The sequence below is a fragment of the Aulonocara sp. 'chitande type north' Nkhata Bay genome, linkage group LG15 (genome assembly GCF_057382095.1).
Source record: "Aulonocara sp. 'chitande type north' Nkhata Bay isolate Kocher_YH1m ecotype deep benthic linkage group LG15, A_spYH_male_GT1.1, whole genome shotgun sequence".
Lineage (NCBI taxonomy): Eukaryota > Metazoa > Chordata > Actinopteri > Cichliformes > Cichlidae > Aulonocara > Aulonocara sp. 'chitande type north' Nkhata Bay.
This window is the reverse complement of record NC_141358.1, coordinates 17,379,181-17,405,841: the sequence shown is the minus strand read 5'-3', so window position 1 is coordinate 17,405,841 and position 26,661 is coordinate 17,379,181. Positions and strand designations below refer to the sequence as shown.

At 42.1% G+C, this 26,661-nt stretch overlaps 1 protein-coding gene and 1 non-coding gene across 2 annotated transcripts; one reads left to right on the top strand and one right to left on the bottom strand.

Moving 5' to 3' along the window:
- Positions 1-4,792: 4,792 nt before the first annotated feature.
- Positions 4,793-4,899, top strand: LOC147312868 (U6 spliceosomal RNA). Its single transcript, XR_015125235.1, has one exon. It is a non-coding gene; the product is annotated as a U6 spliceosomal RNA (small nuclear RNA).
- Positions 4,900-5,998: 1,099 nt separating this feature from the next.
- On the bottom strand, positions 5,999-16,575 carry slc10a1 (solute carrier family 10 member 1). Its single transcript, XM_086264703.1, has 8 exons — positions 16,435-16,575; positions 13,994-14,200; positions 13,819-13,905; positions 13,323-13,435; positions 10,860-11,064; positions 9,977-10,155; positions 9,657-9,856; positions 5,999-8,774 (listed from the first exon to the last, which is right to left on the bottom strand). The coding sequence occupies exons 2-8, from the start codon at positions 14,180-14,182 to the stop codon at positions 8,713-8,715; spliced, it is 1,035 nt and encodes a 344-aa protein (XP_086120829.1). The 5' UTR covers positions 14,183-14,200; positions 16,435-16,575; the 3' UTR covers positions 5,999-8,712.
- Between the last annotated feature and the right edge of the window lie 10,086 nt (positions 16,576-26,661).

Sequence of the window (26,661 nt, the reverse complement as noted above, 5' to 3'; positions counted from 1 at the left end):
AGGATCCCCTGTTTGATGAGACAGGAGATCAACATGGGATAGCGCATGAGAGACATCACAGTCAGGTGGACTAATGGAGGTCAGATGACCAGCGAGGGATGTTGCACGCTGGCGAGAAGCAGACTCCCACTCACAGAGGGAAGACATGAGAGAAGACACATCATCAGTTGACAGAGACACATCAAGTACAGCAGAGGGTGGAGCACTGCATATCGATTGAGGTTGACAGGTCAAACGGAAGGCATCTTGGACACTGGCATCTTTCACATCACTGACTTGCCCTAGCAGCTCAAGGTAGGGCTCCGACAGGAGGCGCTGGGCCAAAGGCCTCACAAACGGTTCCCTGCTCAGGGTGTCTGCTACGATGTTCAGCTTCCCAGGAACATATTTGATCTCAAAGCAGTATGGTGCAAGCTTAGAGACCCAACGCTGTTCACAGGCATCCAGCTTTGGCTTAGTCAGAATGTATGTGAGAGGATTGTTATCAGTCCAGACAGTGAACCGGTGACCCTTGAGCCAGTGGCTGAACTTATCACACACAGCCCACTTCAGAGCCAAAAAATTCAAGCCGGTGTGCAGGGTATTTGGCCTGACTGTGGCTGAGAGACTTACTAGCAAAGACTATAGGTCTTGCTCTCTCCTCACCAGCTGGCACCTGGGATAAGACAGCACCCAGCCCATCCATGGAAGTGTCAGTTGAAAGGATGAATGGCCTCTCAAAATCAGGATGTCCCTCAAATGCCTTCTCGCAAGCAGGAGTCCAGTCTTGAGGGGTGAGCTTGCGAAAGGTTCCAGGTTTCCGACTCCCATGGCAGCCTTTAGTCCTCTTCTGACTGGCAGTTAGAGCAAAGAGTGGCTTCGCAATACGAGAGCACCCTGGAATGAAATGCTGGTAAAACATCACCATGCCAAGGAAGGATCTCACTTTCTTCTGAGAAGGGGTGCAACCGTCACCATCCATAAGGTCAGTCTTTTGAAAACTGGCGATAACCCTCACTTTATCCTGATCAACCGAGACACCATCAGCATCCACGACATGACCCAAAAACCTCACAGAGCGTCTGAGAAAGTGACATTTTTTCTGTGCCAGCTTCAGATTGCTGGTCCTCAGGCTAGAGAAAACAATCTCAAGACGTTTTAGGGCCTCCTCTTCTGAAGGTGCAAACACCAGCAGGTCATCAAGATAACCCAGGAGGCTGGAAAAGTTCAAGTCACCAAAGATGCTGAGCATCATCCGCATGAAAGATGCTGGGCTGTTGCATAGACCCTGGGGAAGTCTGTTGTACTCATACAGGCCAAGAGGTGTAGTGAAAGCCGTGTACCGTCTGTCAGACTCATGGAGGGGAACGTTGTAGAACCCGGATGTGAGGTCCATGGTGCTGAAGAAAGCATTCCCACCAAGGGCAGCAAGACAGTCAGCCTGATGGGGCAGTGGGTGAGCATCCTTAACGGTTTTGGCTTTGAGCCAGCGGAAGTCAGTGCATATCCTCAAGTCACCTGTCTTCTTCCAACCCATTACCAGTGGCGAGGCGTATTCGCTGGTGGACTTACTGATGATGCCTTTCATCTCCATGTCTGACAGCACCTCTCGCAACTTATGATAGTGAGCCAGGGGTACTCTGCGATAGGGAAGCCTGAAAGGGTGGTCGTCAGTGAGGTGGATATGATGGACAAAGTCTTTCGCCTCACCACAATCCAGTTTGTCTCAAGAGAACACATCTTGGTAAGTCAACACAAGCTTCACCAATTTCCTCTTCCACCCATCTGACACTTCGCAGCCCTCAATGTCAATATCAGCCAACCCAGCGTCTTTGAGTAGCTGTGCAGAGTCAGGCACAGAGTTTGATGAGGGAGGAAAACTGGTATGCTGGTCAGTCAGAGTCTCGCAGAGACCTTGAGTGATGGGCAGGTCCTCTACAGCAATACAAGGAAAGACATCCGCAATCTTAGCATTGCGACGAAGTGTCACAGGGCTCTCTGTTGGGTTAAGGACTTTCATAGGGACCCAACGATCTCCCCACATGGGTGTTATAATGCGCCCCACCATTATGTTCTTTGGAGTGGAACGGGCTGACGTGGGTTCCACAACGACAGTACTTCCTGGAGACACAAGGGCAGAAGGTGGCAGCTTTCCCCAAACTACATATTCTTTTTGTGGCAGGAGGGTGACACTCTTCCGCAACCTGACTGTACCTACTTTATCTGGCAACACAGGAGCAGACCACCGAGATACAGCTCAGCAACTGCAGGAAGTCTTCACAATCAGTGCCAGTGTAATTGGAGTTAATAAGCTCCCAATACTTTGTATCAGCCTTCATCTTCTGAATGATGGGCCGGATCACATTGCTCCCCACAATGAGTTCATCTTTTTGCCCAGGAACCACAAACATTGGCACAAGAAACCTCGACCCATATACTTCAATGTCCAAATCATAGATGCATTTGGGTTGTGTGAGAAGGCCACCGCAACCAACCAGCACCACATTTTCAGAGACCTGCTGCGGAATCAGAGCAACACCAGCAGCTCTTAGCTTGCTATCAGCATCTTCACTTAGTGTGCATGACATACTTCCTGAATCAAGCATGCCTGTTAAGGAGCACCGGCCACTGACGGACACTGAAGTGTAAAACAACTCACTAGCCCTGCCAACTCTTTGTGAACCCATAATAACAGTCTTCTCATCAGAGAGGCTACTACAGCAGTTAACATATATGGCTTCTGGGTCTGTTGCATTTCTGGGGGTTTCATCAACACTGCCCATGCTACCCCTCTTGTTACATGGGCTGGCTAGTTTAAAGCAGCATTGGTGGGAGGAGGGACTGAAATGCTTGGTTTCTGGTGCAACTGTGGGAATTCACGCCTCATGTGTCCAGGGTCAAAGCAGCTGTGGCATAGCTTGTACAGCCTACAATGCACATGGGTTGTGTGTTCATGTGAGCCACACACTCTGCACGAAGCACGATGAGCACTGCGGTGCCCATGGGAATGACCTGTGGGTTGTGGGCACCTAGGACCAGTGGCTAGTGATGCAGTGCACATGGACAGAACCTTGTCAAACAGTGCTACCATCTGTTGAACACCTGGCTCAGCTGGAGGAGGGCCGGAAACTGGCAAAGATGGGGGCATGACATGAGGAGTCAAGGGAGGACAAGCAGAGGGCTGCTGAACACTTACCATGTCACCAGAAGAGAGAGGCTGACATGTGGCTGCAGAGGGACCAAAGGGCATAAGATACGAGGCTGGCTCATGTGTTACTGGGACTGCTTGAGCACCGCTGGAGTGGGGCTGGCTGTTAACAGCAACAGGGCTCTGATGTGGGATGGACAGACATGCTGTATTATGAGACGAAACACTAGACTGTCTCATTTTCCTCACATAGTTGTCCAGACGGCTCTGAACCTCAGCTGCAGTCCACTCCTCAGGGGCCTTCAGTTGAAAAGACAAGGCAAGACTGTGGTCAGGACAGTGATTAATGAACATCAAAACAACCTCACTACTGGGGTCCTCTACCAGCTTGCCGCGCCTGCGGAGACACTCATCAGCAGCCTCAATAGACTTGTTCAACCGGATCCAGTAATCCATGGCATTCTCATCTGGACGTGGCACAGTACTGTAGAAATCTTTCATGGGCAGGCTGGAATATGTCAAGTCGCTGAAGTTTGACCTCAGTATGTCAAACACAGCAGTAATAAGATCATTCCGATTCAACTCAGGGTGGCAACGAAGTGACACCTTGACCACATCTCTGGCTTTGCCAGTCAGTCTAGACATTAATATGGCAAACATTTCTTCATCTGTGTCACAGCTGATTCTGTGCAGCTAACATCTTATCATGTCCTCCCATTCACCGATGGGAAATAGATCTGTGTTGTCACCCTTGAAGTATGGTGGAGCTTTGGTGTCTGACTGAACAACAACCTTCAGCTGGGACTGGTCATTGCAGCTCGAGGGCACATTCTGGGGAGACTGTGGCTGGGTGGGGGCTGGCTGGTGCATAGAGTTAAGAGAGGATGTGATATTTTCCCCAATTTGTTTTGCTAAGTCAGTAATCAAGCTGCTCAACATGTCACTAGTGACAGCCTGGGTGTGTGTTTGGCGTTCGCAAGCAGCTGGTGTGGAGCTAGCTGGCATTAATGGTGAGTGCATCACTGACTGGTCTACAGTGTGGGTACCAATACCCAGGACTACTGGCCTACCCCTCCCAAAACACTTTGGAGCAATCTGATGACCCCTTCCCAAACCAAAGGTCACATTACTCCCCGCAAAGAACAGATCAGGCATAGCGCTATCCGCAGTTTCCTCACCTAACAAGTTGGCCCAGGTGGGATATCACTGTTTAACAGCAAAAAGAAGAAAAAAATGAGCCTAACCCCCACACACAATTATGTAAAACTTCACAAAACAATGAAATGTGGGGGGGAAAAAAACATCAAAGAATCAAAACACCATACAAAATAAAATCAAATGTTGTTTTCTCCTCTCAATTAAAACAGACTGTAAAAGCCAATACCAATAGAAAAAAATTTATTAATTAATTACAATCCGTGCCTGTATAATTTGAGGCAACAATATGAAACAGTGACAGAAATGATCATCTACGAATTTGCCGTTTAAGTTCACACGTGACAGAGATGCCTGCAAGCCAAATTGCGGGGCATTGGTCACACAGGCACAATATAAAAACCTGTGAGTCAAAGCGCAGGGCACAGGACCCTGGCATACAGCGCACAGCTGCAGAGAGGAGGCGGGAAAATAGCGGCAGCAGAAGGAGGAGGAGGATTGGCGATGTGAGGGGTCACGGCAAGCGCGTACGCTAAATTGGATACGATACAGAGAAGATTAGCATGGCCCCTGCGCAAGGATGGCACCAAGTGTAACCAGTGTGGTTCTGCGTTGTGTCTGATAAAAAAAGGTAAAAGAAAGAAAGACCTCCAAGTAAATAATTTGCCCACTACAGCTCCTACGACCAAATACAAACAGTGGGGAAGAGGGTTAGCTCAACCCACCACAACTTCCAAGCTAGCAAGGAGTATATATTCATGCTAGCATTTATGGCGCCTAAAACACATTTATGATACACTACACATAACATCTAACAAAAACAGGCTTAATAATGGCAATAATTGAACTAAAATCACAATCAGAAACATCAGGGTGGCTAAATATGAATTATATGTGTGTTTTAAGGTGTTGGAAAGAAATGACACCCACCTCTCCCACAGGGGAATTGTAGAAAAGGGGAGAGGCAAAAGGGGTACACTGTATTTATAGGAGTGCACCAAAGAAGAAGAAGAAAAGAATGAGGAGGGGCTCTAACTGATAATGAACATAACTACAGGCTTGGAGGTCCTAAAAGTCAGGTATAAAAGGAACGGTTTGGGGGTTTAGAACACATTTTGTGTAATTATAACAAGATGTGATTTATGACCCTGTTACAGCTGCACCTCCCGAAGATCAAACAATGAAATTATCTATAAACAAGGTGACTGAATGTGGAAATATGAATCATAATACGTAAATGTACAGAAATATACAGTTAACAGCTGGTTTAAGTAATAATTGATTGCATGCCCTGGGACAGACTGACAGAGGCGAGGCTGCCATATCGCACCATCGGCCCCTTTGGTTATCACTAGTAGGCGGTAGGTGAAGAGTCTTGACCACGGACACAACGACGGAGAGTGTCCGAGCCGGGGCGCGAACCGGCAATCTTCTGATCACAAGGCGAACTGCCAACTCTTGAGCCACGAACGGCCTAATTCGCAACGATAATAATACTTATGTGATGTAACACAAGCTTATAGGGATCATGTTATATACTTTTCCATAGCATTACATTTGAATTCGATCTTTCAAATAACGGACAGATATTTGTGAGATCATGATACATTTGTGAATGTATTTTAACATTCTAAATATGCATATGTACAGACAGATACATTTAATAATCATGACAATTATGTTGTATTACATTACAGTGATTTAGTGTTAATTTACATTCAAAATGTGAAGTCAAAGTCTATTTACGTAACTTTAATGATATTCTAGAAGAACAGAACATTACTGTAAAATGCACAGAAAAATACCTTCATATTAGGGTTTTTTCCTACGGTCGCAGCGTTACCCGCAACCTTGTTGTTAGTTCACATTCATTGGCCGATGCTTAGCGTCATGTTATTTATATTAATTGCAATTCCTACCTCTACATTTCTTTTTCAATACATATAATTAGCACAGCGTGGCCATGCAATGTTTTACATTGTGGCATGCAGAGAAATCTTAACAAAGAAGCTCAAAGAGAGAGCTTGAGCTTGTTATTTAACTCCAAGCTGGTAGGGGGAGCTCCTTAATAAAACACTTACGGTGCTACAATGTGCCTCAATGTTCAACAACAGCACAACAGAAGTCACTCATGGTACAGCACTCTCGCTACAAAACAACAACTGTCAGTGACTCTGCACCACGGCGTAAACACAACATTCAAGATAACGGTTTAAAGTAACGTAACCATAAACAATAAAACAAGAACATCTAAACAGCAGCACATGTCCCAAGGCATGATGGGAGACATTTCTGGATGTATTTTTACAATCTAAATATGCATATGTACAACAAAATATATTTAACAAACAAGTAAATTGTGTTTTATTACATTTACAGTGATGTTATGTTATTTTACATTTGACGTGTCAGATCACAGTCTACTTATGTAAATGTAATGATATTCTAGAAAAACAGTACACATCTGTAAAATACACAGTAAAATCATTTGACATTACTATTTTTGGAACAGTGTAGGCTAACACTAACTAGCTAACAAGATTATAAACCTGGTGCTAAACTAAGAGAAGCCACAAAATCAGTTTGAATAAGAGTAAACATTTACTCGCCAAGTCAGTGTATCAGGTAAAGATCCACAGCAATGACAACAATAATATCTTGAGCTGACGCTTTTCCAGGTTTGCTCAACATATTCCATAACAAATGCTGGCACCATGAACATGCGAACTGATCCGAGAGGGAGGAGGACGGTAGTCACGTGGCATTTTCAAAACACATCTTTCATCCTTCCGCACTGAGAAGCAAAACTTCCATCTTACTTAGTTTTTCTAAGTTAAGACAACTCAAATAAATTGAGTTTATCAGCGTGTTTGCATAAAAAGTACTGGTAACTTATTTAAATCGAGTTCTAATAACAAATTGATAAAAACTAAGTTCAGCCTTTTTAATATTTTTAATTAAACACAATATTACATTTTACAGTGCACGATGCCCAGCTGGAAACACTTCAGCTACCCGAGATTCACCGAATTTACAGAAAATGTTACATTTTTGTGATTTATATCGTTATTGGACGATAGATGTTTTATATCGGGATATGAGATTTTGGTCATATCGCACAGCCCTACTCTGAGGGGGGTTAGTGAAGTGGCAGTTGCCCACTCTGCCGCCCTCACCATCCGCTGCAGTTTTCTCTTGTCCTCCACTTTTTTTTTTTAATTTGCCAAAGATTTCTGACAAATATTTTGTACATTGCTGGTATTACAGTTAATAAAACTCATACACTTGAGGTATTATAGTGAATATTCAATGTAGAAAATGAGTCACCTTGAATCACCTCCCCTCCAGCAGGCCAGAAAAAGCAGTCCTGCATCCAGTTTTGCTGTCTTGATGTCTCTCATATTCTTCTATCACCGTTTCTTTTAAGTTGCAGACATGACAGTCCAACGACAGGCCACCCTGTTTTATGTGAAGCATGAAGCCAGTGATAACAAGTAATAAGAAGTTGATAACTGGGGATTTTAACCTGAACCTGCTTCATGGTGCAGCTCTCAGGTCTCTCTTGAAAACGTGTTTAACATCAGTGAGACCTTTACTCAACTATTACCCAATAAGCTCCTCTAAATTAAGAAATTCGTTTCCTTGCCTTCCTTATACACATACTCTATGATACCTGTGTCACACCACAGCATCATCCTGTCCAAGGACAGTGATGGGTTCTGTAGCTGTCCTCTTCCTTCTGAAGCTGATCACAATCTCTCTGGTCTTATTTACATTCAGCAGATGATTCATCACAAACCACTCTGCAAAATCATCAATCATCAAATTGCAATCACATTATGCAATGGAAAAACATGTGTTAGTTTACTGATGATAACTGATTATTTCTTGTTGAACTTGTTGAGCTTTTTCCAAGGATCTAAAGAAAGAGATTCTTCCACTGTAAGAAGTCCAAGTTGTTTTTTGTTTTCCAGCTTACGAAGACGGCCCTCTTGGTAACAATAAAAGCTCTGAATGGACTAGCAGCAGCACATGTTTGCAATTATAATGTTGCAATCACATATGTTCATGCTTTTTATGGCCATAGTTACGACTGACTAAAGGATGCTGTTCCTTCTTGCATTATATTGCGTGGCTGTGCTTTTATTTGGGATTCATGTGTAGATTGCAGACTTTTAAATGTAGTCTTCAAATGAGTTTGTAAAAATACATTTTTGTACATGAAGATTTTATTTTCAGTCAAAACTATGATGATGTTTGCATGGTGTAGAAAGACAATAGACTTAACCAATAAAAAACTGAAGTTTCTAATGCACTTAGAGGTTTCAGATCACAATACAGTATAAAAATCAAGACCAGCTATACGGCTGTGCATTTTTCTGTTTGTTTAGTCAGCTGTAGGCTGTACAATACATGGGTGGTGATTGAGGTCACACAGTCCCCTCAGTCGTCTCTTTCAGCTCCTCTTCAGTGACCGCAGGCTGGTAAGTCTCTGTGAGTCAAATAAGCAGATCCATTATAAACACAAACCGAGATCTTGCACAAAAGTTGATCAACTTGTGGTGAAATATGAAACTCTGTGGTCTGGATATTCATCTACATAAAAAATAGGCCAATTTTGACACATGGAAGCAGAAAAAAGCACCAACAGTGTTTAAGAGAGCTACTTCATGCTGGCTGACAGGACAGAAAAATTATATTTGTGCTTTACTGTAATGAGAAGTCAAAAAGTATGTTGTGGAAAAAAGTCCAGCTTTCCCTTGCGCTACACATCAAAAAGTATTTTTAACACTATTCTTCCAATTTTTAAAAAACACAAATGCAAGGCTTTACTGTTTGTATTAGAGCCTTCATACCTTATATTTTTAGTGACATTGTTTTTTTGTTTTTTTAAGGTGAAAAGTCTTGTTTCAGTGTTTCAGCATGACTAAAGTATAAACTGGTCCTTCCCAACATTTACAACAGCCTTTGTTTTAAAAACTAACAAAAGTTATTCTAAGATCTCATACTTGTAATTCAGACTCCAGTCTGTTTTATATTTAATATCTTTAGTTCAGATGAATAACAAGGAAATTATATACAGTAGAATAAACACCCCTCTATGTTCTATGTACCTTTATAAAAGGTCAGTTTTGATGCTATTAAATGAGGAAACAAATGAGGGTATGTCATTAGAGGTTCAAGATTGGTCTCTATAACCTACAAAATAAAAGCTTACATCAAATCTGCCTTGCTTAGATTAATGCCCACTAACAACTGTTATTAATCATCAACACTATAAAGGGTCAAGGCTGAACTTATTCTTGTTTACTCTCCCTGTTTGTTCCCCATGTTTTTTCTTGTGTCATAAAAGGCCTTAGATAACCTGATGTACCTTTCTCCTTTTTCGTGAACCTTCGGTAGCACCTGAACAGCACGACGAGCACCAATGCCTCCGTCACCTGAAAAGACCCATAGATCATTGGGAACAGAAACAGAGGGCCTATCACTTCCTGGGGGAAAGCTATCTTCAATATGGTGATGCACAGCTGGATGTTCTGACAGCCTGTTTCCACAGAAACGGTCCTCCGCTCCCTGGTGACAGACACACATGTTCATGAGTCATGAATATAAACAGAAAGGCTCATAATTCTTTCATCTTTGATGTGACTGCCTTGACTTGACTCGATGACTGAATTAAGCCAAAGAACCTACGACTGGCTGAGTCTGAAGATCGCAGAGAGGACATATCCAAAGGAGTAGCCTATCAAAGGCATGAGAGCAGCGATGGCCAAGAGCGGAGGAGACAGCACAGTCAGCATGACTCTTCCGATTCCAATGTTGGTTAAGGTGACGATCACCACAATAAAAATCATCATTATAATTAGGCCTACCTGCAAACAGCAGGACACGAAACAAATCAACTCCATAGCAATTTGACAGTTGACTGACAAGCATTTTAAGGCAAAATGAGGCGTATTCCCTTTTACTTCATAACAAATGTGGCAGATAAAACATTGTGAGCTGAACTTGTATTTGACCACAGTAGTAAACAGTTAAGGTAATTACTTTTTTTAAATTAAAGCTGAAAGTCTGACTTGAGTCACAACTTGATTGCTTGATTTAAAACCCACCATGATTGTGTACAGATGCAAAACTACAAAAAATGACTGTTGAAAAACTTAAGGACCTGACTCTGTTGTCAACAGATCCAATAAAAAGATCAAAACCAAAAATAAGCCGATCCAGTAACAAATAGTGAAGCCTGATTTCTGATTTCGAAGTGATACAGAGATCCTTTACCATCCAAAAACCAGAACACCATTCTCTAAACCATGTACTGGTTCACATTGACCTAGTTACCTATATACCACCCTGGTCCAAAGAACTCTTTAGGACTCACTGGGTAGTCATGTGATGTGAGAAAAATGAGAAAGATTCATTTAAAACATGTGACACACAAAATCAAACACTTGATTGATGTAAGAACGTTTTGACTGATGATGTACTGATAAACATCTCTGTGCCAGTTAATCAACACTGTTTATCAGTTCTAGTGATCTGTCCAACCTTCAGACTCTTGTGAGTATGCACAGACCTTTGTGATGATCTTTGAGTACTGCGGCCTGTAGGTATTGATGATGATGCCAATGCCGCACGGCACCAGGATCATGACCAGTGATACGATAATTTCAACATAAGGGACAGCGTTCTGCAGGTCGGAGAAACCCTGACAGTAGAGGTAGAGCAGGAGAGGCATCATACCAAGAGCCAGCAACGTTGAGCAAGAGGTCATCACGATGCTGAAGGAAAAAGATAAGCGTGAGACCATGACAGCTTTTATCTTTTTGTAGCACCATAATGCTCAAAATTTCCTTCTCAGCATTATGTTGACAAAATGCATTCAAAATTTATCATAGTGTGAGACACTTCATAAACACAACACGAACAGGTTGCACAAATTCTGACTGTTCCAGAGGTTAAATACATTCTGTTTATATAGTGCCAAATCACAACAACAGTTACCTCAAGGTGCTTTATTTTGCAAGGTAAAGACCCTGCAATCAGATGACCCCCTATGAGCCAATGAAGAGAAACCAATGTGGAAGAAATATACTGTCTCTTTCTAAACTGCAGAAAGACTATATTTCTGTCTCAGATGTGTTTACATACAACATAAATAATGTGTATTCAGTATCAGTATTCTGAGGTTAAGCCAAGCAATGAGAAGAAAAAAATAATTAATATGAACAACAACAAGAAATAGTAGAAGAAGAATATTTGTGCAGCCATGTGTACATTACTTAGGGTTTCAAGGCAAAAAGGCAACAAAAATCCACTGCGAAACATTCCCGTTTTACCAGAAATTGAATGCTCTGGACTTTAATTCCCCTTTACAAAAAGTGAATTGAAAATTGAAAATATTATAATCTAGATGAGGTAAAATTTGACTGAAGAAAAGCAGTTTTTACAAATAGCAAGCAAGAGCCCAGTGGAAAGACTTCATATCATACTGAGTGTTTCTTCAGTCACATTTCTCACTCATTATGTGTTAATATACCTCTCTGCACTGAATCATACTTATTATTAATCTTTGGCTCTCTTCCAGAACATGTCTTATCCTGTCTTCCTTCTCTCACCCCAATTGGTCCCAGCAGATGTCCCCCCTCCCTGAGCCTGGTTCTGCTGGAGGTTTCTTCCTGTTAAAAGGGAGTTTTTCCTTCCCACTGTCACCAAAGTGCTTTCTCATAGGGATCAAATGATTCTTGGGTTTTTCTCTGTATGTGTTATTGTACAGTCTACCTTACAATATAAAGCACCTTGACGTGACTGTTGTTGTGATTTGGCACATAAATAGAATTGAATTGAATTGAATATCATGTCTAAATTAAGCAGCAAGGTCTCTAGAAGCCAAGAGCAGTCCTTATGTTAATTGTTAAGATCGCAGAGTGGATGTTCCTCTTATTTCTACATGCTATCAAAAGCACAGTCCAGTTTTCCCACTTTTCCTCTTGTGAGCAGCTCACCGTTTGGGAGCCTCATGCATTACTTCCAAAACCCTGCCTAACTGGAAATTCCTCATATCCTGCCGAAACATTGCTTGTGTTATTTTTGCTGGTTTGGGAGCCCATGACATGCTTGCCAACTAATTGTTACAAGGTTGGCTGCTACACTGTGTTATGCAACTCTAGTACATGCCATTACGCTCTTGTTAACATTCCTTTGTTGATCAGAGTTCCTGTTTTGTCAGTGGTCATTTTCTTGTTCCCAAATGAAACAAAAACAAAAATTCTAATTCATAAAACATTAGTGGGGTTGTGTGAGATAACGATGTTCTTCCAGGCACTTGGTTATATAACAAGATAACAAGCTTGTAGTGACTGAAACAATCTGCATTCTTTGCCCTCATTGCCCACAGTCTGTCCTCACTGATCATGTTTAAGAGCAACAGGCCAAACGAGGTCCTCACATATCAGATAAAGGAGGACTGTCTCGAAGCCTAAAGTAACCACCTGTTGCTTCATAAGGGAGAGATAAGAGACGAGGTGAAAGGCTAGCCGAGTGAAAGTATAACGCCTAGGTGTCGCTCTGTTATGATAAAATGTTGATGATCTGTAAGACATTCATTTCTAATAACGTGTATCACTGCTTTTCAGACTGCAAGGTGTATTATGATTATCAGCGGTACGATAACAAGACGGATGAGGTTGCTTAACTTAAAAAAAAAACAGTTTATTGCATATCTTTTCCCAGAACTGAATTTAAATAAACACAAACGGTTTCAGGTTTGTGTCTTTAACTTGTGTGATATTTAAAGTTGTTTCAAAGAAAATTAAACCATCTGGATTTGGAGGTGTCAGAAGAAGATACCTAAAAAATGTGAGATTTTAACAGCAAACCATTTAGGAATGCACTTCCTCCCGCAGTAAGGGGTTTTGAATTTTACAAATAAAATAAAGACTAATAATCTCTAAGGATTTATGTCTTTGTGCGTTTGATCGTTTAAGAAAAAACCCAATGCATTAACAGTTTTGTAGCTAAATATTTTCTGTTTGTGTACCTGAGGTTCATGTCGCCCTGAAGAGCCAAAGCCAGGATGTTGGACAGAGCTCCTCCGGGACAGCAGCCACAGATCAGAATCACCACAGCTGCTATTTCAGCCAACTTAAACAGCTGTAACGCAATAATCATAGTAACCTCATATGCAAAAGCAACAAAAGCAAGATCTCATAATGACACAAATGTGCACTAAGAATACCTTTAGCATTTTCTTTAATTACTTTTTTTAATTACTGATGATTCCTCTGCAGTTAATGTCATAGTTCATGAATAAATTCTTAATCAGTGAACAGATTAAATGACCATTTTATATATTCAGAAAAAAACAGAAAATACTTTATTTTACTGTTTTAGCGCTACTAACATTAGAAATGACAATTAAAAATGAAGTAAAGAAAAAACAGGAACACAAATATTTTCCAGTACAAACATATTATGCCTACTGCCTTTCTTACTGTAGTGTTTATACTCTTATTTCACTTTGCATCAGTACCAACCTTAGCTAAGAAAAAAGCTGTGAGAGGCATTATGCCATACTGAGCCACGACTGCGATAGCCACCCCCTTAGGTTTTCTCATATGATGCTGGAAACAGAAGAAGAAAAGTTCACATTAGCATAAGATTGTCTCCTTACATTTAGCTCACATATGAAACTGAACTTGCTGTAGTCACCTTGATCTTGGACACCTCCATGGTGCATCCCAGTGAAACCATGGTCACAAATAAGACAATTATCATAATTATGTTGATGGTTTTGTCCATTACTGGTGACATGGTAGGCATGTAACTGGAGGTGCTGTTTGCATTTGTGTTGTTGAGCCACGGATCTGGATCGGAGATAATATCCACTGTGTGGTCCATGGTGCCTTCAAATCAGAGCTGTGAGTGGAAAATCAAATGATAGAGCAGGCTGACTTTTGCAGGCTCATTCAAAGAATTTTGTATCCTGAGGACAGAAGAGGTGCATTAAATTTCAGTCAGTGTGACTGTTCTAATATTTATGGTGCATTTGGTTGGAATTGTAGCTGTTTTAACCGTGAGTCTTGCACAATGGATTTGGTGTTGTGTGCAATGCAGTCCGTGACAGTTAACTTTGGCTTTTTGCAGGTTTTGCAGTTGGTACTATGTTTGCTGCTCATTAGGCCAGAGTGATGCACTGTGAAGCAAAATAAAGTCAGGTCAATGAATGAGCAACTTTAACCTCCAAATGTATGGAGGTTAAGGTTTAACAAGTTGAACGTGTCAGATTGCTAATGATATGTATATTGGCATATTTATCACCAAGATTAACAACTGCCTTATTTGCAGGACCTGCATTTTTATTTTCAATGTTTTTCCATGAAAGGTTTGTTCTGTTTAGCATTCATTCTGTTCAATTTCAGTGACAGAAGAGTGAAATGAAGCATTAAACACATCTGTGTGGTCTCAGTCATCCAGGTCATTATAACCTTGAGAGCTTAAAATAAGCGGTAACCGGCCTTCTTTAAGTTTGTGAGGATGTTTCACTTCTCATCCAAGAGGCTTCTTCAGTTCTAAAGCCCAAAGGAGGATAGGCCCAGGTATTAATCTCCTAATGTAGGTTTTCCTATTTAGGGGTGGTCATTGACCTACTAGTGATCATGTGGATCATCACATGAGCCAAGGTGTGAAACAAGGCATGGCTCATTAAAATGCTAGAGGGTTAAGGGTGAAACCAGACTTTGCCCCACCCTATCATGTGACTTCTTGAGATCACTAGAGGCTAGGTGTGAGTGGAAAAGGTTCGCAAGATTGTATCGTAGATGGCTGATAGCTGTTGTCATAAGACAATGTCTCTGTTCAGCGATGGTCAGTCACAGTGGATGTAAACAGCCTCCATTACTCCTCTTAGAAACCATTGATGCTTTCAGCCCTGAATATGAACACTGTCATCTTTAAAGGAGTATCCTTTGTCCATCAAACACTCTGTTGTATGTGAGCATACACAGAGATTGAAGCAAAAACAAACCTTAATAATTACGATGGAATTCAAGTTCTCTAATTGGATAATTTTAAGTTTTATTGAGCTAGTTAATGCAGAGAAATCCTCGATAGGTTGAAGCTGCTTTATGGTGCACTCCTCTTGAAAAAGGTGTTTAATATCAGTTAGTTTTGTTCACTTAAATAAAATATATGAAAATAAATTATAAAACTAGATCAGAGAGTCAAATAAAGGGGTCTCATTCCTCACTGAATCGCTCTTAACGGTTTCTACTTTGTTTACTTTCCCAGAAAGCTCGATGTTGTGTGGACCTGAGATAAGTTCCCTGTTTTGAGATAGTAGTTGTACAGGTCATAGTACACATTATATGGGCCTGAGACCATTTAATGTAATCATTACATGTGCTGTAGATGTTCAGACTTTGAAACTCCTTTGAATTCCCTTACTGTGTTTGAGGTAATGCTGCTGCAGCCTACACACCTTATACCATCCTGTTTTTATAGCACACACAGTGCTGCATACACAGTGATATAAAATGACTTATTTTGTGTTTACAAGAAGATGAAGGAGTTTAAAGTCATTTAAAAGTACAGTGCTTGACATTTAACCAAAAACACTTGGATAAAACGTGTTTAACATGGCATAGTTAGCTAAACAAAGCATATGTCTCGCTGAAAGTCACTTAAATCTAGTTAATCTGTGCATTAATGCACAACAACATGCAGCATTTGCTTGTTTCAAACCTCAAACTCCAGCATGCCTCCATCTCCATGTGACAACCACATCCTCCCTGCTGGCATGCTCACATGCTGTGTGCACACAAATTACTTTCACAAGATTGCACATCTCTGTTTTCTGCTCATATAAACAAGAACATGTTTGGGGAAAAAAAAACCCTACAGCACAGCAAAGCTCCATAAAGGTGTCAAGCATTACTTTTTGACTGTGCTGAAGGTGAAAATTGCACACCTAAATATAGAGGTCAGTCTGCAGAAAGTAGGAAAAAGAAGAAATTAGGAAAATTCTCAAGATGATTTCCAAGAAATGAACAGCTGCAGTTTTAAATTGAATATATATATATATATATATATATATATATATATATATATATATATATATATATATATATTGCTGTATTCAGTGCTTTCTTTACCTTCTGGGACAGATTCTTCCTTTCCTCGTCTCTCGTCTCTTTGTCATTAAATCAACTCTTTTGTGTTGACACTCCTGTTATCTGTAACAAATGACACATGGAGGCTTCTGTTTGCGCAGAGGTGCCATCTAGTGCACAGCTGACTACAGCACTTTAAGAGAAAACAATCTCCTCCGGGAGTTTCTGTAATGAAAAACGATAAGAAACAAACAAACAAAAAAAGACTGAACTATTAACGAATAACTTTCTCTAACTTTAGAAAATCAAAAGGTGTCCATGTATTGTTTTTGTGGGTCCTTGCTGATCTGATTCATTCTTTGAATGAATCAGATCAGCAAGATAAGATTCTTTGATAAGATTCTTTGAATCTTATCTGATTCAAAGAATGAATCCGATAAGAACGCATTGTGTCTTTGACAGTGAACATCTGTGAAGGAGTCAGCACTGTGGAATTCCTCGAAGAGTCCCCAAAGATGTTTTCTGCGTATCCTGTTGATTAGCTGTAATTGAAGGAACAAGGGGGTTGCATTTTGAACAAATATCCAGAAAAAGACATGCCTGTGTGAGGCTTTGCTTGTAGATGAAAAATAATGCACCAAAAATGGTCATTTAGTGCTTAAAATTTTAGAATTACTGACAAATATTTGAGGCAGAAAGGGATGGGGCAGTGGTTTGTAGGGTTTGGCCTGTTGAGCTGTTGTAGTTGTTGTAGTTGAAGGAAAGCCCAACACCAAGACATTCAGAGATGAGAGCCGAGACATGTAATCTCTCTCTTCTGGCCCTGCTCAGGGACCTCCACCTGGGGGGACATGCCTCACCCAGTAGGCATCCCTGTCAGCTACCAGCTACTTTTAAGCTCTCTCGTCACCAGGACAGACTGGTATAGGTCGTGTCCAAATTCATGGGCTGCATCCTCCTGAGGCTGCATTTGTAGGCCGATTATGCCACAGCAACGCGACGACGGCTGTCCAAATTCGTAGACTCCTCCGAATGCAGCCGAAAAATGCGTCCTCCTTTTCCCAGAATTTGAAGGATGGGTCGGGTGTATCCTTCATGGCCCACCATATCCCAGAACTCATAGCGCGGCCCAGCCAATTCCAGTTTTGAACAATGCGGCTGCTACTAAGTTTTTAATATTACTCTTATTACTCTTTCTGGGTCACAAAATAAACCTTTAACATATTTTCAGGCGAGAATGTAGCTGTGTAAACTTCAAATATCTGCTCAGTTTATGAAGATATCGCATATTTGCAAAAGTGCTCTGACATTTTCGGAGACGTCTGTTATCCGCCAGCTCGATAGCTAGCCGGGAGCTCGAGGGTCACTAGAGCTGCCGAGAACGGCACAACTCCCGGCACATCATTTTCAGATCACCGCAGACTTCCGCTACTCAGGTTAAACGTAATATATAAGTCACTTAGACAACCTAAAAATGTTATTGTTTGGCTTTTTTCAGTGTTTTATTTGTTCATGAGTGAATCAGTTTGGCTGAGATTAAAGTTGTTAGATTAGATTAGATAAAATAAAACTTAATTATCCCTCGGGTGGTTTTCACACAGCTGAATAAACATCAAATAGAAAACTGATTAAACAGAAGTGTGAGACAGTCGAGAATTTACACCAGTGTCCTGTTATATTTTAGATAGCAAAGAGCAGACGGCTGAGTTGATTAAACTCCACCAAGACAGCGGTGACACAAATCTGAAGGTTAGACTGTCCAATTTCACAGCCGTTTACTTTCCGGCCTACCCGACCATCTGAGGACCCGGCCCACGTAGACCGTGAGAGCCGGGTCCTCAGGAGGATGCAGCCCATGAATTTGGACACAACTATAGTGTCCACATCACTGCAGTCACAGCACCACTCCGTCTGTTGATCTCCCGCTCCCCTCTCACCTCACCCGTGAGCAAGACCCCGAGATACTTAAACTCCTCCACTTGGAGCAGTAACTCATCCCTGACCTGAAGTGGGCACTCCACCCTTTTCCAGATGAGGACCGTGGCTTCAGACTTGGAGGTGCTGATTCTCATTCCCAGCGCTTTGAACCTCTCAAGTGCGAGCTGGCTTCATCAGGTGGTGTCTTGCCTTGGGCAAGACACCTTACCCTACCGCCTACTGGTGTTGGCCAGAGGGGCCGATGGCGCGATATGGCAGCCTCGCTTCTGTCAGTCTGCCCCAGGGCAGCTGTGGCTACAACCGTAGCTGCCTCCACCAGTGTGTGAATGTGAGAGTGAATGAATAGTGGCATTGTAAAGCGCTTTGGGTGCCTTAAAAAGCGCTATATAAATCCAATCCATTATTATTATCTAGTGCACAACTGACTTCAGCACCTCAAGAGGTGAAGCTCATCCAGGAGCTTCTGCAATGGAAATGTAAAAAATAAAAAATAAATCTGAATGAACTGGTAACTAATAACTTCCTCTAACTTTATGAAGTCAAAAAGTGTCTTTGTTTTCTTTTTGTGTGTCCTTGCTGGCTTAGCCCTTTAAAGCAAGAGGCATTGTGTCTTTGAAGATGAACATCTGTGAAAGAGTTGACATTGTGGAAATCCCTGAGGAAGATTCCCAAAGATGTTTTCTGTTTGCCCCGTTGGTTATGGACCACAATGAGTCACAGAGTATAAATAAAAAAAGAATTTGCAGCCCTTTGTCTGAACACAATGCTGTAATCACAGAAACACCATCTTAACATATCCAGGGGGTTGCATATTTAAAAACAAATTTCAACAGATGACGAGTGGCTGAACAAACATACAGAAAGAAGAGGTCTCTGCTTTTAGATGAGGAATGATGCACCCGAAATGGGCTTTTAATGCTTAAAATGTCAGAATTTATCAAAAGTAGAACATTAAAAATACAAACAGATGATTCAGTCATTAGGAGTCTGCAGTCTTGCTTTATTGCTAAAAATACTTGCAATGATACCTTTTTGCCTGCTGGTTTGCCAGCAGATTAGCATCTGCCAGGTACAAACTCCACACATGATCACAAGTTATGTACAGCTGACAGATTGTTACCTGAATACTGATGCCAAGTTCCTCACTGGCTTTCAAGAGCTCATAATTCCATGCCAAAAATGATAGAAGTAGCTCTGAAATGACAACAGTACATCCTGCTTTATGCTTTAAGATGTTTTTTGGTTATAGTTGTGATAAAGATGAGTTTCCAGATGGGTCTGGGATGGGCGTGAGGTTCTGGGGGCGCTCCGTCTCTGGGCTGGGACCCGGACCGGGCCTCCGGGGCTTGGGTCCTGGTTGGTGTGTTGCTGGGGTTGTGGGCGGGTGGGTGCATGGGGGCCCAGCCCTGGAGCAGGGTGCCGCCGGTGCATCGAGCCACCTGGGGGGCTCTTCAACTGGTGGGGGAGATCTTGCAGGAGCTTTCCTCTCCTCAGGAGCTCCCTCTGCAGGAGGGGGAGATACAGGAGAGGTGGAGGAAGATCTCAGCCTGGGTGTTTATTGTCTTATGTAGTCTGGAAGATGAGTGGATGGTGGGGTGGGTGCAGTTTTCTCTGTGGTGGGGTTGGGTGGACTGTCCCGGGCTCTGTGGGGCCGGGCGGCGCTGCTGCACTGGGCCCCGGTCTGGATGGGCCTGGGCCCCCTTTCCCTGGCGGGTCGCGGAGTGTGGGGGTGCCTACTAGGGTCAGCGGGGGAGCTGGCCCCAGGGAGGGGTCACTTGCCCCTCCCTTCCTTCCCTCCCCATCTCCAGCTGCCTCCCTCTTCCCGCTCCACCACAACCACCCACACATGCAGGGTCTTGGAGTAGGGGTATGTCACCAGGGTGCAGAGGAGGCTACCCCCCCCTCTGTCCCCTTCTGGCTGCCTCTGCCTCAATTTTATCCCACAACTTAGACATTCACATTACTCACACTCTCATTACACATACATATAGGATCTTGGGGGTGGGCACGATACACGGAGTCCAAAGTACCATCAGGGTGTACACCCCACCCCTGGCATCGTTGCCCACCTCTCAATTTTAAATACACATAGACATTGAGGGCTAGCAGGAGGGACCATGCGCTTACCTGCTGCTCCTTGGCAGGTAGCTCCAAGCCCTCCTGGGTTTTAAATGCACCTTAAAACACACATGCATCAACACTACAATGAGCGGGTGGAGGGAGGTTTGGAGTCTTCTCTCACCCCCATTCTCTGCGACCTGCTGGAGCAGGGGGGCTAGGAGGAGGAGTTGGCCGTCCGACTGCGGTCTGGAGTGTGGGGCCTCCCTGCTGCTGCGGAGTCGGGGCGGTCTGCCTCCCCCCACCGCAGGGAAAAGGGAAACACCACCTGGGTCTGGGTGCAGTTCCCCCCTCCAGGGGCGGGGGCACCTAGACCCGGTTTGTAGAGTACGCTTGGGGAGTGTGATCGTGTGTACAACGTCTCTTTATGTCTGTCTCCACGTTGGTTGAGTGTGGAGTAAGTGCATATGAGAGCATGAGGGTGGGAATGGATGTTTGTATCTGTGTGTGCCTGTATGTCTGTGTCTATATGTCAGGTTGGGTGTCAGGCGCCACCTCTCTGGGGACATCTCAGGCCCTCCAAGGTTTGGAGGCCTATCTCCCCCTACCACCACTTCCCCTGCCAGTGGCGGACCCCCTCAGACATCGGTGCGTTGGTGCTTCTTTGTGTCCGGGGATGGGCGTCCAGGTACACACCGGCTCACTCCTTGGCGGCCGCTTATCGGGGCCTGGAGCCTGGGGCTCGCTCGGGCCACTTCGGAGGTGGGGTGCCCCCGGCCTCTCGGCCTGGGGCTCGGTCACTCAGGCGCAGCTGGCTGCCGGCGGAGCTCACGGGCGCGTCACTGCAACTCCCCCTGGCTTCTGCTCCGCGGCTGCTGAGTGAGCCCTCATCTGGGACTCTCCTCAGCTCTTTCCGGGACAGTGGCGCGGCTGCCCCTCTGTTGGTCTTCCTTGGTCTCTTGTGTTCTGGGGGCCTCTGGATGTCTGGAGTTTTGATCTCCTCCACACCTGCTTCATGCCCTGGAGGACGGGGCTGTGGCCCCCCCACACCCTCTAGCAGATTATTACATGAAGGAACCTTTTAAAAAACAAAAAACAAGCGCGTCCATGCTCACAGGTGTACACACGAGTGATCACACCCACAAACTACACCCTTTTTGGCTCCTACCTCAAAGCACACTGTGTTCTGTTGATCTTATGTGCTGCACAATAATGTTTAACATTTAGTATTTACTGTCATATTCCCATATATCATTGTGATGTTGTTTATTCTATTACTCTTGTTCTCCTCTGCTTGTTTTCTTTTTTCTTTCTCAGCAGGTGACCCAGGTGATTGATATATGCATTTTTTTTTCTCTGCCCGTTCTGTTGGTTTTTGTCTTTTGCCCTTCTCCCCCGTCCCTCTTCTCAGCTGTTTCTCTTTCCCTCTTTCTTTCTCCCCTTCTTTCCCCCAGTCAAGTCTGTCCCGTATTCAGTAAGTGAAAATAGAGTGAACGATAAAGGGTGAATCGGGTGGACCATTGCGGCAAGGCTGGGATGGTCGGTTTGGTGGGGTGGATCCGTTGGGCATCTTTCTTTGCCTTTGGACGGCAGTTCTGAGGGCGGGGGAGCCAAACGGGACAGGCCAAAAAAAAAAAAAAAAAAGACAATACCAGATATATGACCCTGAAAATTTTTTCATCTAGTAGAACTCTTTCAAACACACTTGTGTCCCTTTGGAGTCATAAATTGAACATAAATTTACAGAAACCATTAATGTCTCCTCTGATTTAAAATAAATAAAACACTACTAGGAGTAACTGTGACAACCACAAAAAAATAAAAAAATAAAATAAATAAAATAAAAAAAAGATGAGTTTCCACTGTTGCCGATGGACTTGTGGGAAGCATGTGGAGTAGCTCTATTTATTTGAAAAGAAGAAGATACACACATAAACACAAAAGTAGCTTATAAAGTGGTGTGGGCTGAGATTTTGGTATAATACATTAACATTTAGCTTATTTAGTTCATTTAGTGTATTTTTATATAGCATTAGCCCTGTGTCTGGCGGGATACATTCGGGTGTATCCGGCCTCCTGCTTTATGGAAGCTAGAATAGACTCCCACTCCCCATGACCTTGAACCGGATAAGCGGAAGAGAATGGGTGGATGGCATTTGCATTTATTATCAAAATAACTTCTAAACAGCAACAACTACAACAGATCAACAGGCCAAACACTACAGGCCTATTGTGTCAATTGTGTCAGCTTTTACGCTGTGAGAATCACGTCCTTCCCTTAACCCTGCATGACCAGTTGTTTATGAAGAAAACAGAAAAATCATAACAAAAGCATTTAAAATGTAGATAGAATAGAGATACATTCAATCTGAGTCAAGACACTAATAAAATTTTTCAAATATGTATATAGAACAAATTTCATATATATAATGATGTTTAAGTAAAACACGTGGACCCCGTGAGATACTGTATATACAGGTGCTTCTTTAGACACAGTAATCCAAGGTACTGGATGTCGTGCAAATAAAAAAGAAAGTCTGGAGAACAGTAATACTCCATTGAAGCAAATTGGCAAGATGTCCCAGTATGACGCAGAAAGAGCAGAGACTGGCATTTCCAAAAAAGTCAACACCATTTACTGTAAATCACTTGAAGGGATCTACAGCTGACATACAGCACAGACTGCATTCTGTTGTGAGACAGGCACAGTGAGTCATAACGTACCTGCTTGAAAGATAAAAATGCTAATTAGTATCACTGAAGAAAAGGCCTCTGTTTTGGTTACTGTTGCAAAAAACAGAATAATTATCTTTATTCTGTTTTTTGCAGCACACAAGTCCTATCTCGCTACTATAACATGATGCACAGCATTAAATTTAATTGTAATTTGAATATTTGAAAAGTATGTCGACATCCAGCCAAATAAAAATATATAATAAATTGTGGCACTAGAGCCTAACATGGTACAAACTTTTTTTAATATCATGTAATTTTAATCATTTGCCACATTTCCAAAGCATGTTGTTATCCAATAATGAGGACCGCAAAAACAGCAAATTCTTATAAATAATTGCAATGCTAATTATTGATCAAAGGCTTTCTACATAATGAGGGAAACTGTGATAATGTGAAATAACTGTCCTTTTTCGAAATGGCGAACACAATGTTCCTATTAAATTTACACTGGTGGTACTACAGCCTGAATTCCAAAAAGAGTTGGGATGCTGTATAAAATGCAAAGAAACCCAGAATACAATAATCTGCAAAAACCCATAAACCGATATTTTATTCACAATACGACATGGAAAATATATCACATTTAAACTGAGACATTTTATTATTTCATGAAAAATACTACCACATTTTAAATTTGATGGCAGCAAAGCATCTCAAAAATGTTTGGATGTGTACTACAAGAATCCAAAAACAACATTGCCAATGTTTACCCAAAAAAGTACAAGACTAACGGCTATGAATGTGTGAATATGATGCAAAAATGTTTTCCAAATAAAAAAACGTGGACACCATGTCCTCTCAACTAAAGAGAAGAAAGACCATCTAATTTGTTATCAGTGCTCAGTTCAAGAGCCCGTATCTCTGATGGTATGGGGGTACATTAATGCCTATGAAATTGGAATTGGAAACAGAAAATCAGAATATGCAATCATAAATAACATTTAGGTAGAAAACATGGAGAAAACATTGAACATGAGATGAATGCTCTTGTGCAGTCCTGAGTATCTCAATTATTTCAATAGCACACAATATATTTAATCTTAACATCATATTATTGTAATAATAACTTATATTTGTATATCTATTGAAAAATAGTTCAAATAAACAAAAATACATAAAGAAAATAGGGCTGGAGGGACAGAAACAGCCCCATAGCTGAGGACCATAGCATGTGAGACTGTGTATATGGGTGCAGCAGGTCAGAGAAGTACTAAGGGGCTCGTAACTGAATCATTGGATCATAATTATTATTTCACACTTTATTGCTGCAGCTGTTGATGATTTAATTACAATCCTACTTTTTCCTTCCATGTGCTCATCCAACAGTGCTGGGCATTGCAATTGACAGCACTCTCTTCCAGTTTGTATTTATCATAAAAATTGATAACCCACGCACTTTGATATACTAATTAGTGCTGCGCAGTTGAGATAAACATGCTTATCTCTCTGTGGATGACATTACTTACTCTTATTTATTTACTTTTATCTTTTTTCTTTTGAGGGGGGGGGGGGTTCAGGAAATTAGTTTGAATTATTTTTAAGTACAGTCACGCTTCATATTACATTAGTATACTGTATTTCATTTGCTCCATTTAGATTAACACTGATAATGTATAGTTAACTGATTTATTGATAAAAGTTTACAAGAATAATCTACAGTAATATCATCTAAGACAGTTTAAGGATGTAGTGAAACTTTTCTAGCATTTATCTGGCACTGCAGTGCTCCCCCCCCCCCCCCCCCCCCCCCTTCCTCCTTTTCATAAGTGATGCACCAACAACAATGGCAAGAAGGACAAAAAAAATCTCTAGTGGTGTCTGCATACTGGGGCTCTTCCAGTATGCCAGTACGCTGCAAGGGGACAAAAGGAGGGCATTTTAATGGTTTAGCAGGCCAATCTTGTAAGGACACGGGGGGGAGGGGAAGGTGGTTCAGTCTGGACAGATCATCTTTTCTAGCTGTAATTACAGCCAAGTCTTCCTTATACCTGGATTTTAATAGTTTTTTCTTCTTCTATAGTTAATCAGTGTCTCTACCTTCCTGCAGCCTGAACACTGTGAACTGTAATGGTGCTCCACACTTCATAACTCAGCTCAGGCCTGTGAGAAACAGTATTAAGGGTGTGGTGAGACAGCAGAAAATTTTGACTTTTGCTATATCTACTTCATCATCTTATTATTCTATAACATAACCCATCCCTCGAGGTAATTTAAATTCAATTTTGGTGCACATACACAGCTTGATGGCTTCTTGCTGTCATGCATGAAGACGGAGAGGCTTCACTGCAGCAGATGCATTATTAAAGCCTGGCCTTATTGTGTTGTCTTCTATTAAAAACAGGTATGCTGTTACTGACCATATTTCTAGGTGACCCTGTTGGGCCATCCTGCTGCAGGACATACAATAAGATTCAAGAAAATTGTAGATGGGGCCCAAAACTGGCGGAGTATACAAGAAATAGAAGAGGCAGATGATCTAGACTGGCTTGACAGAAGGATGAAGGTCAGTGCAGGTGTAAAGCAGCAGGGAAAGCAAACAGGATGTTGCCTGCAGCTGATGTGGTCTCTTGACCTGCTGGTGGGGGAATGGAGGAGGCTTCTCCCAGCCATAAAAAAAAACAATTACTGATTCACTGTTGCAGTGCAGAATAATCCACAGTGTAAGCTCCTTATCTACAGCACAATTTAGTGAAAAAAGGAAGCCCCAGAGCAGATTATTGCTCTTACTCTTGCTATTATTTGTGCAGAGACCAGCTCCTATTTGCATTTATTCCACTGGCATTACAGAAAGGTCTGTTTGTTTGTTTTCTTAAATTTTAGTTTATCAATTGAATCATTAACATTATTTTGTGTATCCCAAATAATAACCCAAGGATATTTTATTGTTTTTATCATTTTTTTTTAAAAAAAACTAAGAAAACAACACAAGTTATAGTTTTTGGACAGGACTCAGTCAATCTTAATTTCATACTCTTGATCCCTAAAAAGAAAACGAATCACATAAAACACAAACAAGATGAAAAGAAATAAAAAGAAAAACAGAAAAGAAGGAGAGGCATACTAGGAATGAATCGCCTGATTGGTGTATATTTGTAGGCTGCTGTAGCTGGGCCTGAGCATGTGAGAGTTTATGTTTCTTCAGTATGTTCTTAAAATCCACGTGTCTCAGCCATGGCCCGTTTAGCTCTTCTGGCATACAAATACGACTCCAACCACAATTCCCAGAATGCAAATCAGAAAAATAAAGACGCTGTGACGTAGTATACAAGCGAAATCCCTCCTGGATATTGTAGTTTAGAAATAACAACTGCTTACATTTACAACGGTATTCAGACTTTCTGTATAATGCTTTCTTGACTCATCCAGGGGAAATTGTATATTTTATAAATACTACCTGTAGTAAAATGCTCCACAAATATTAATTTGCATCTGAGAAATTAAGAAAAACAATCCTATCGACTACACTTCCCAAAAGCCCTCTTGCTTCTGCGCATGTGTACAGCGGTGTGGCAGCTGCGTGTGTGGAGTGCAGTCACG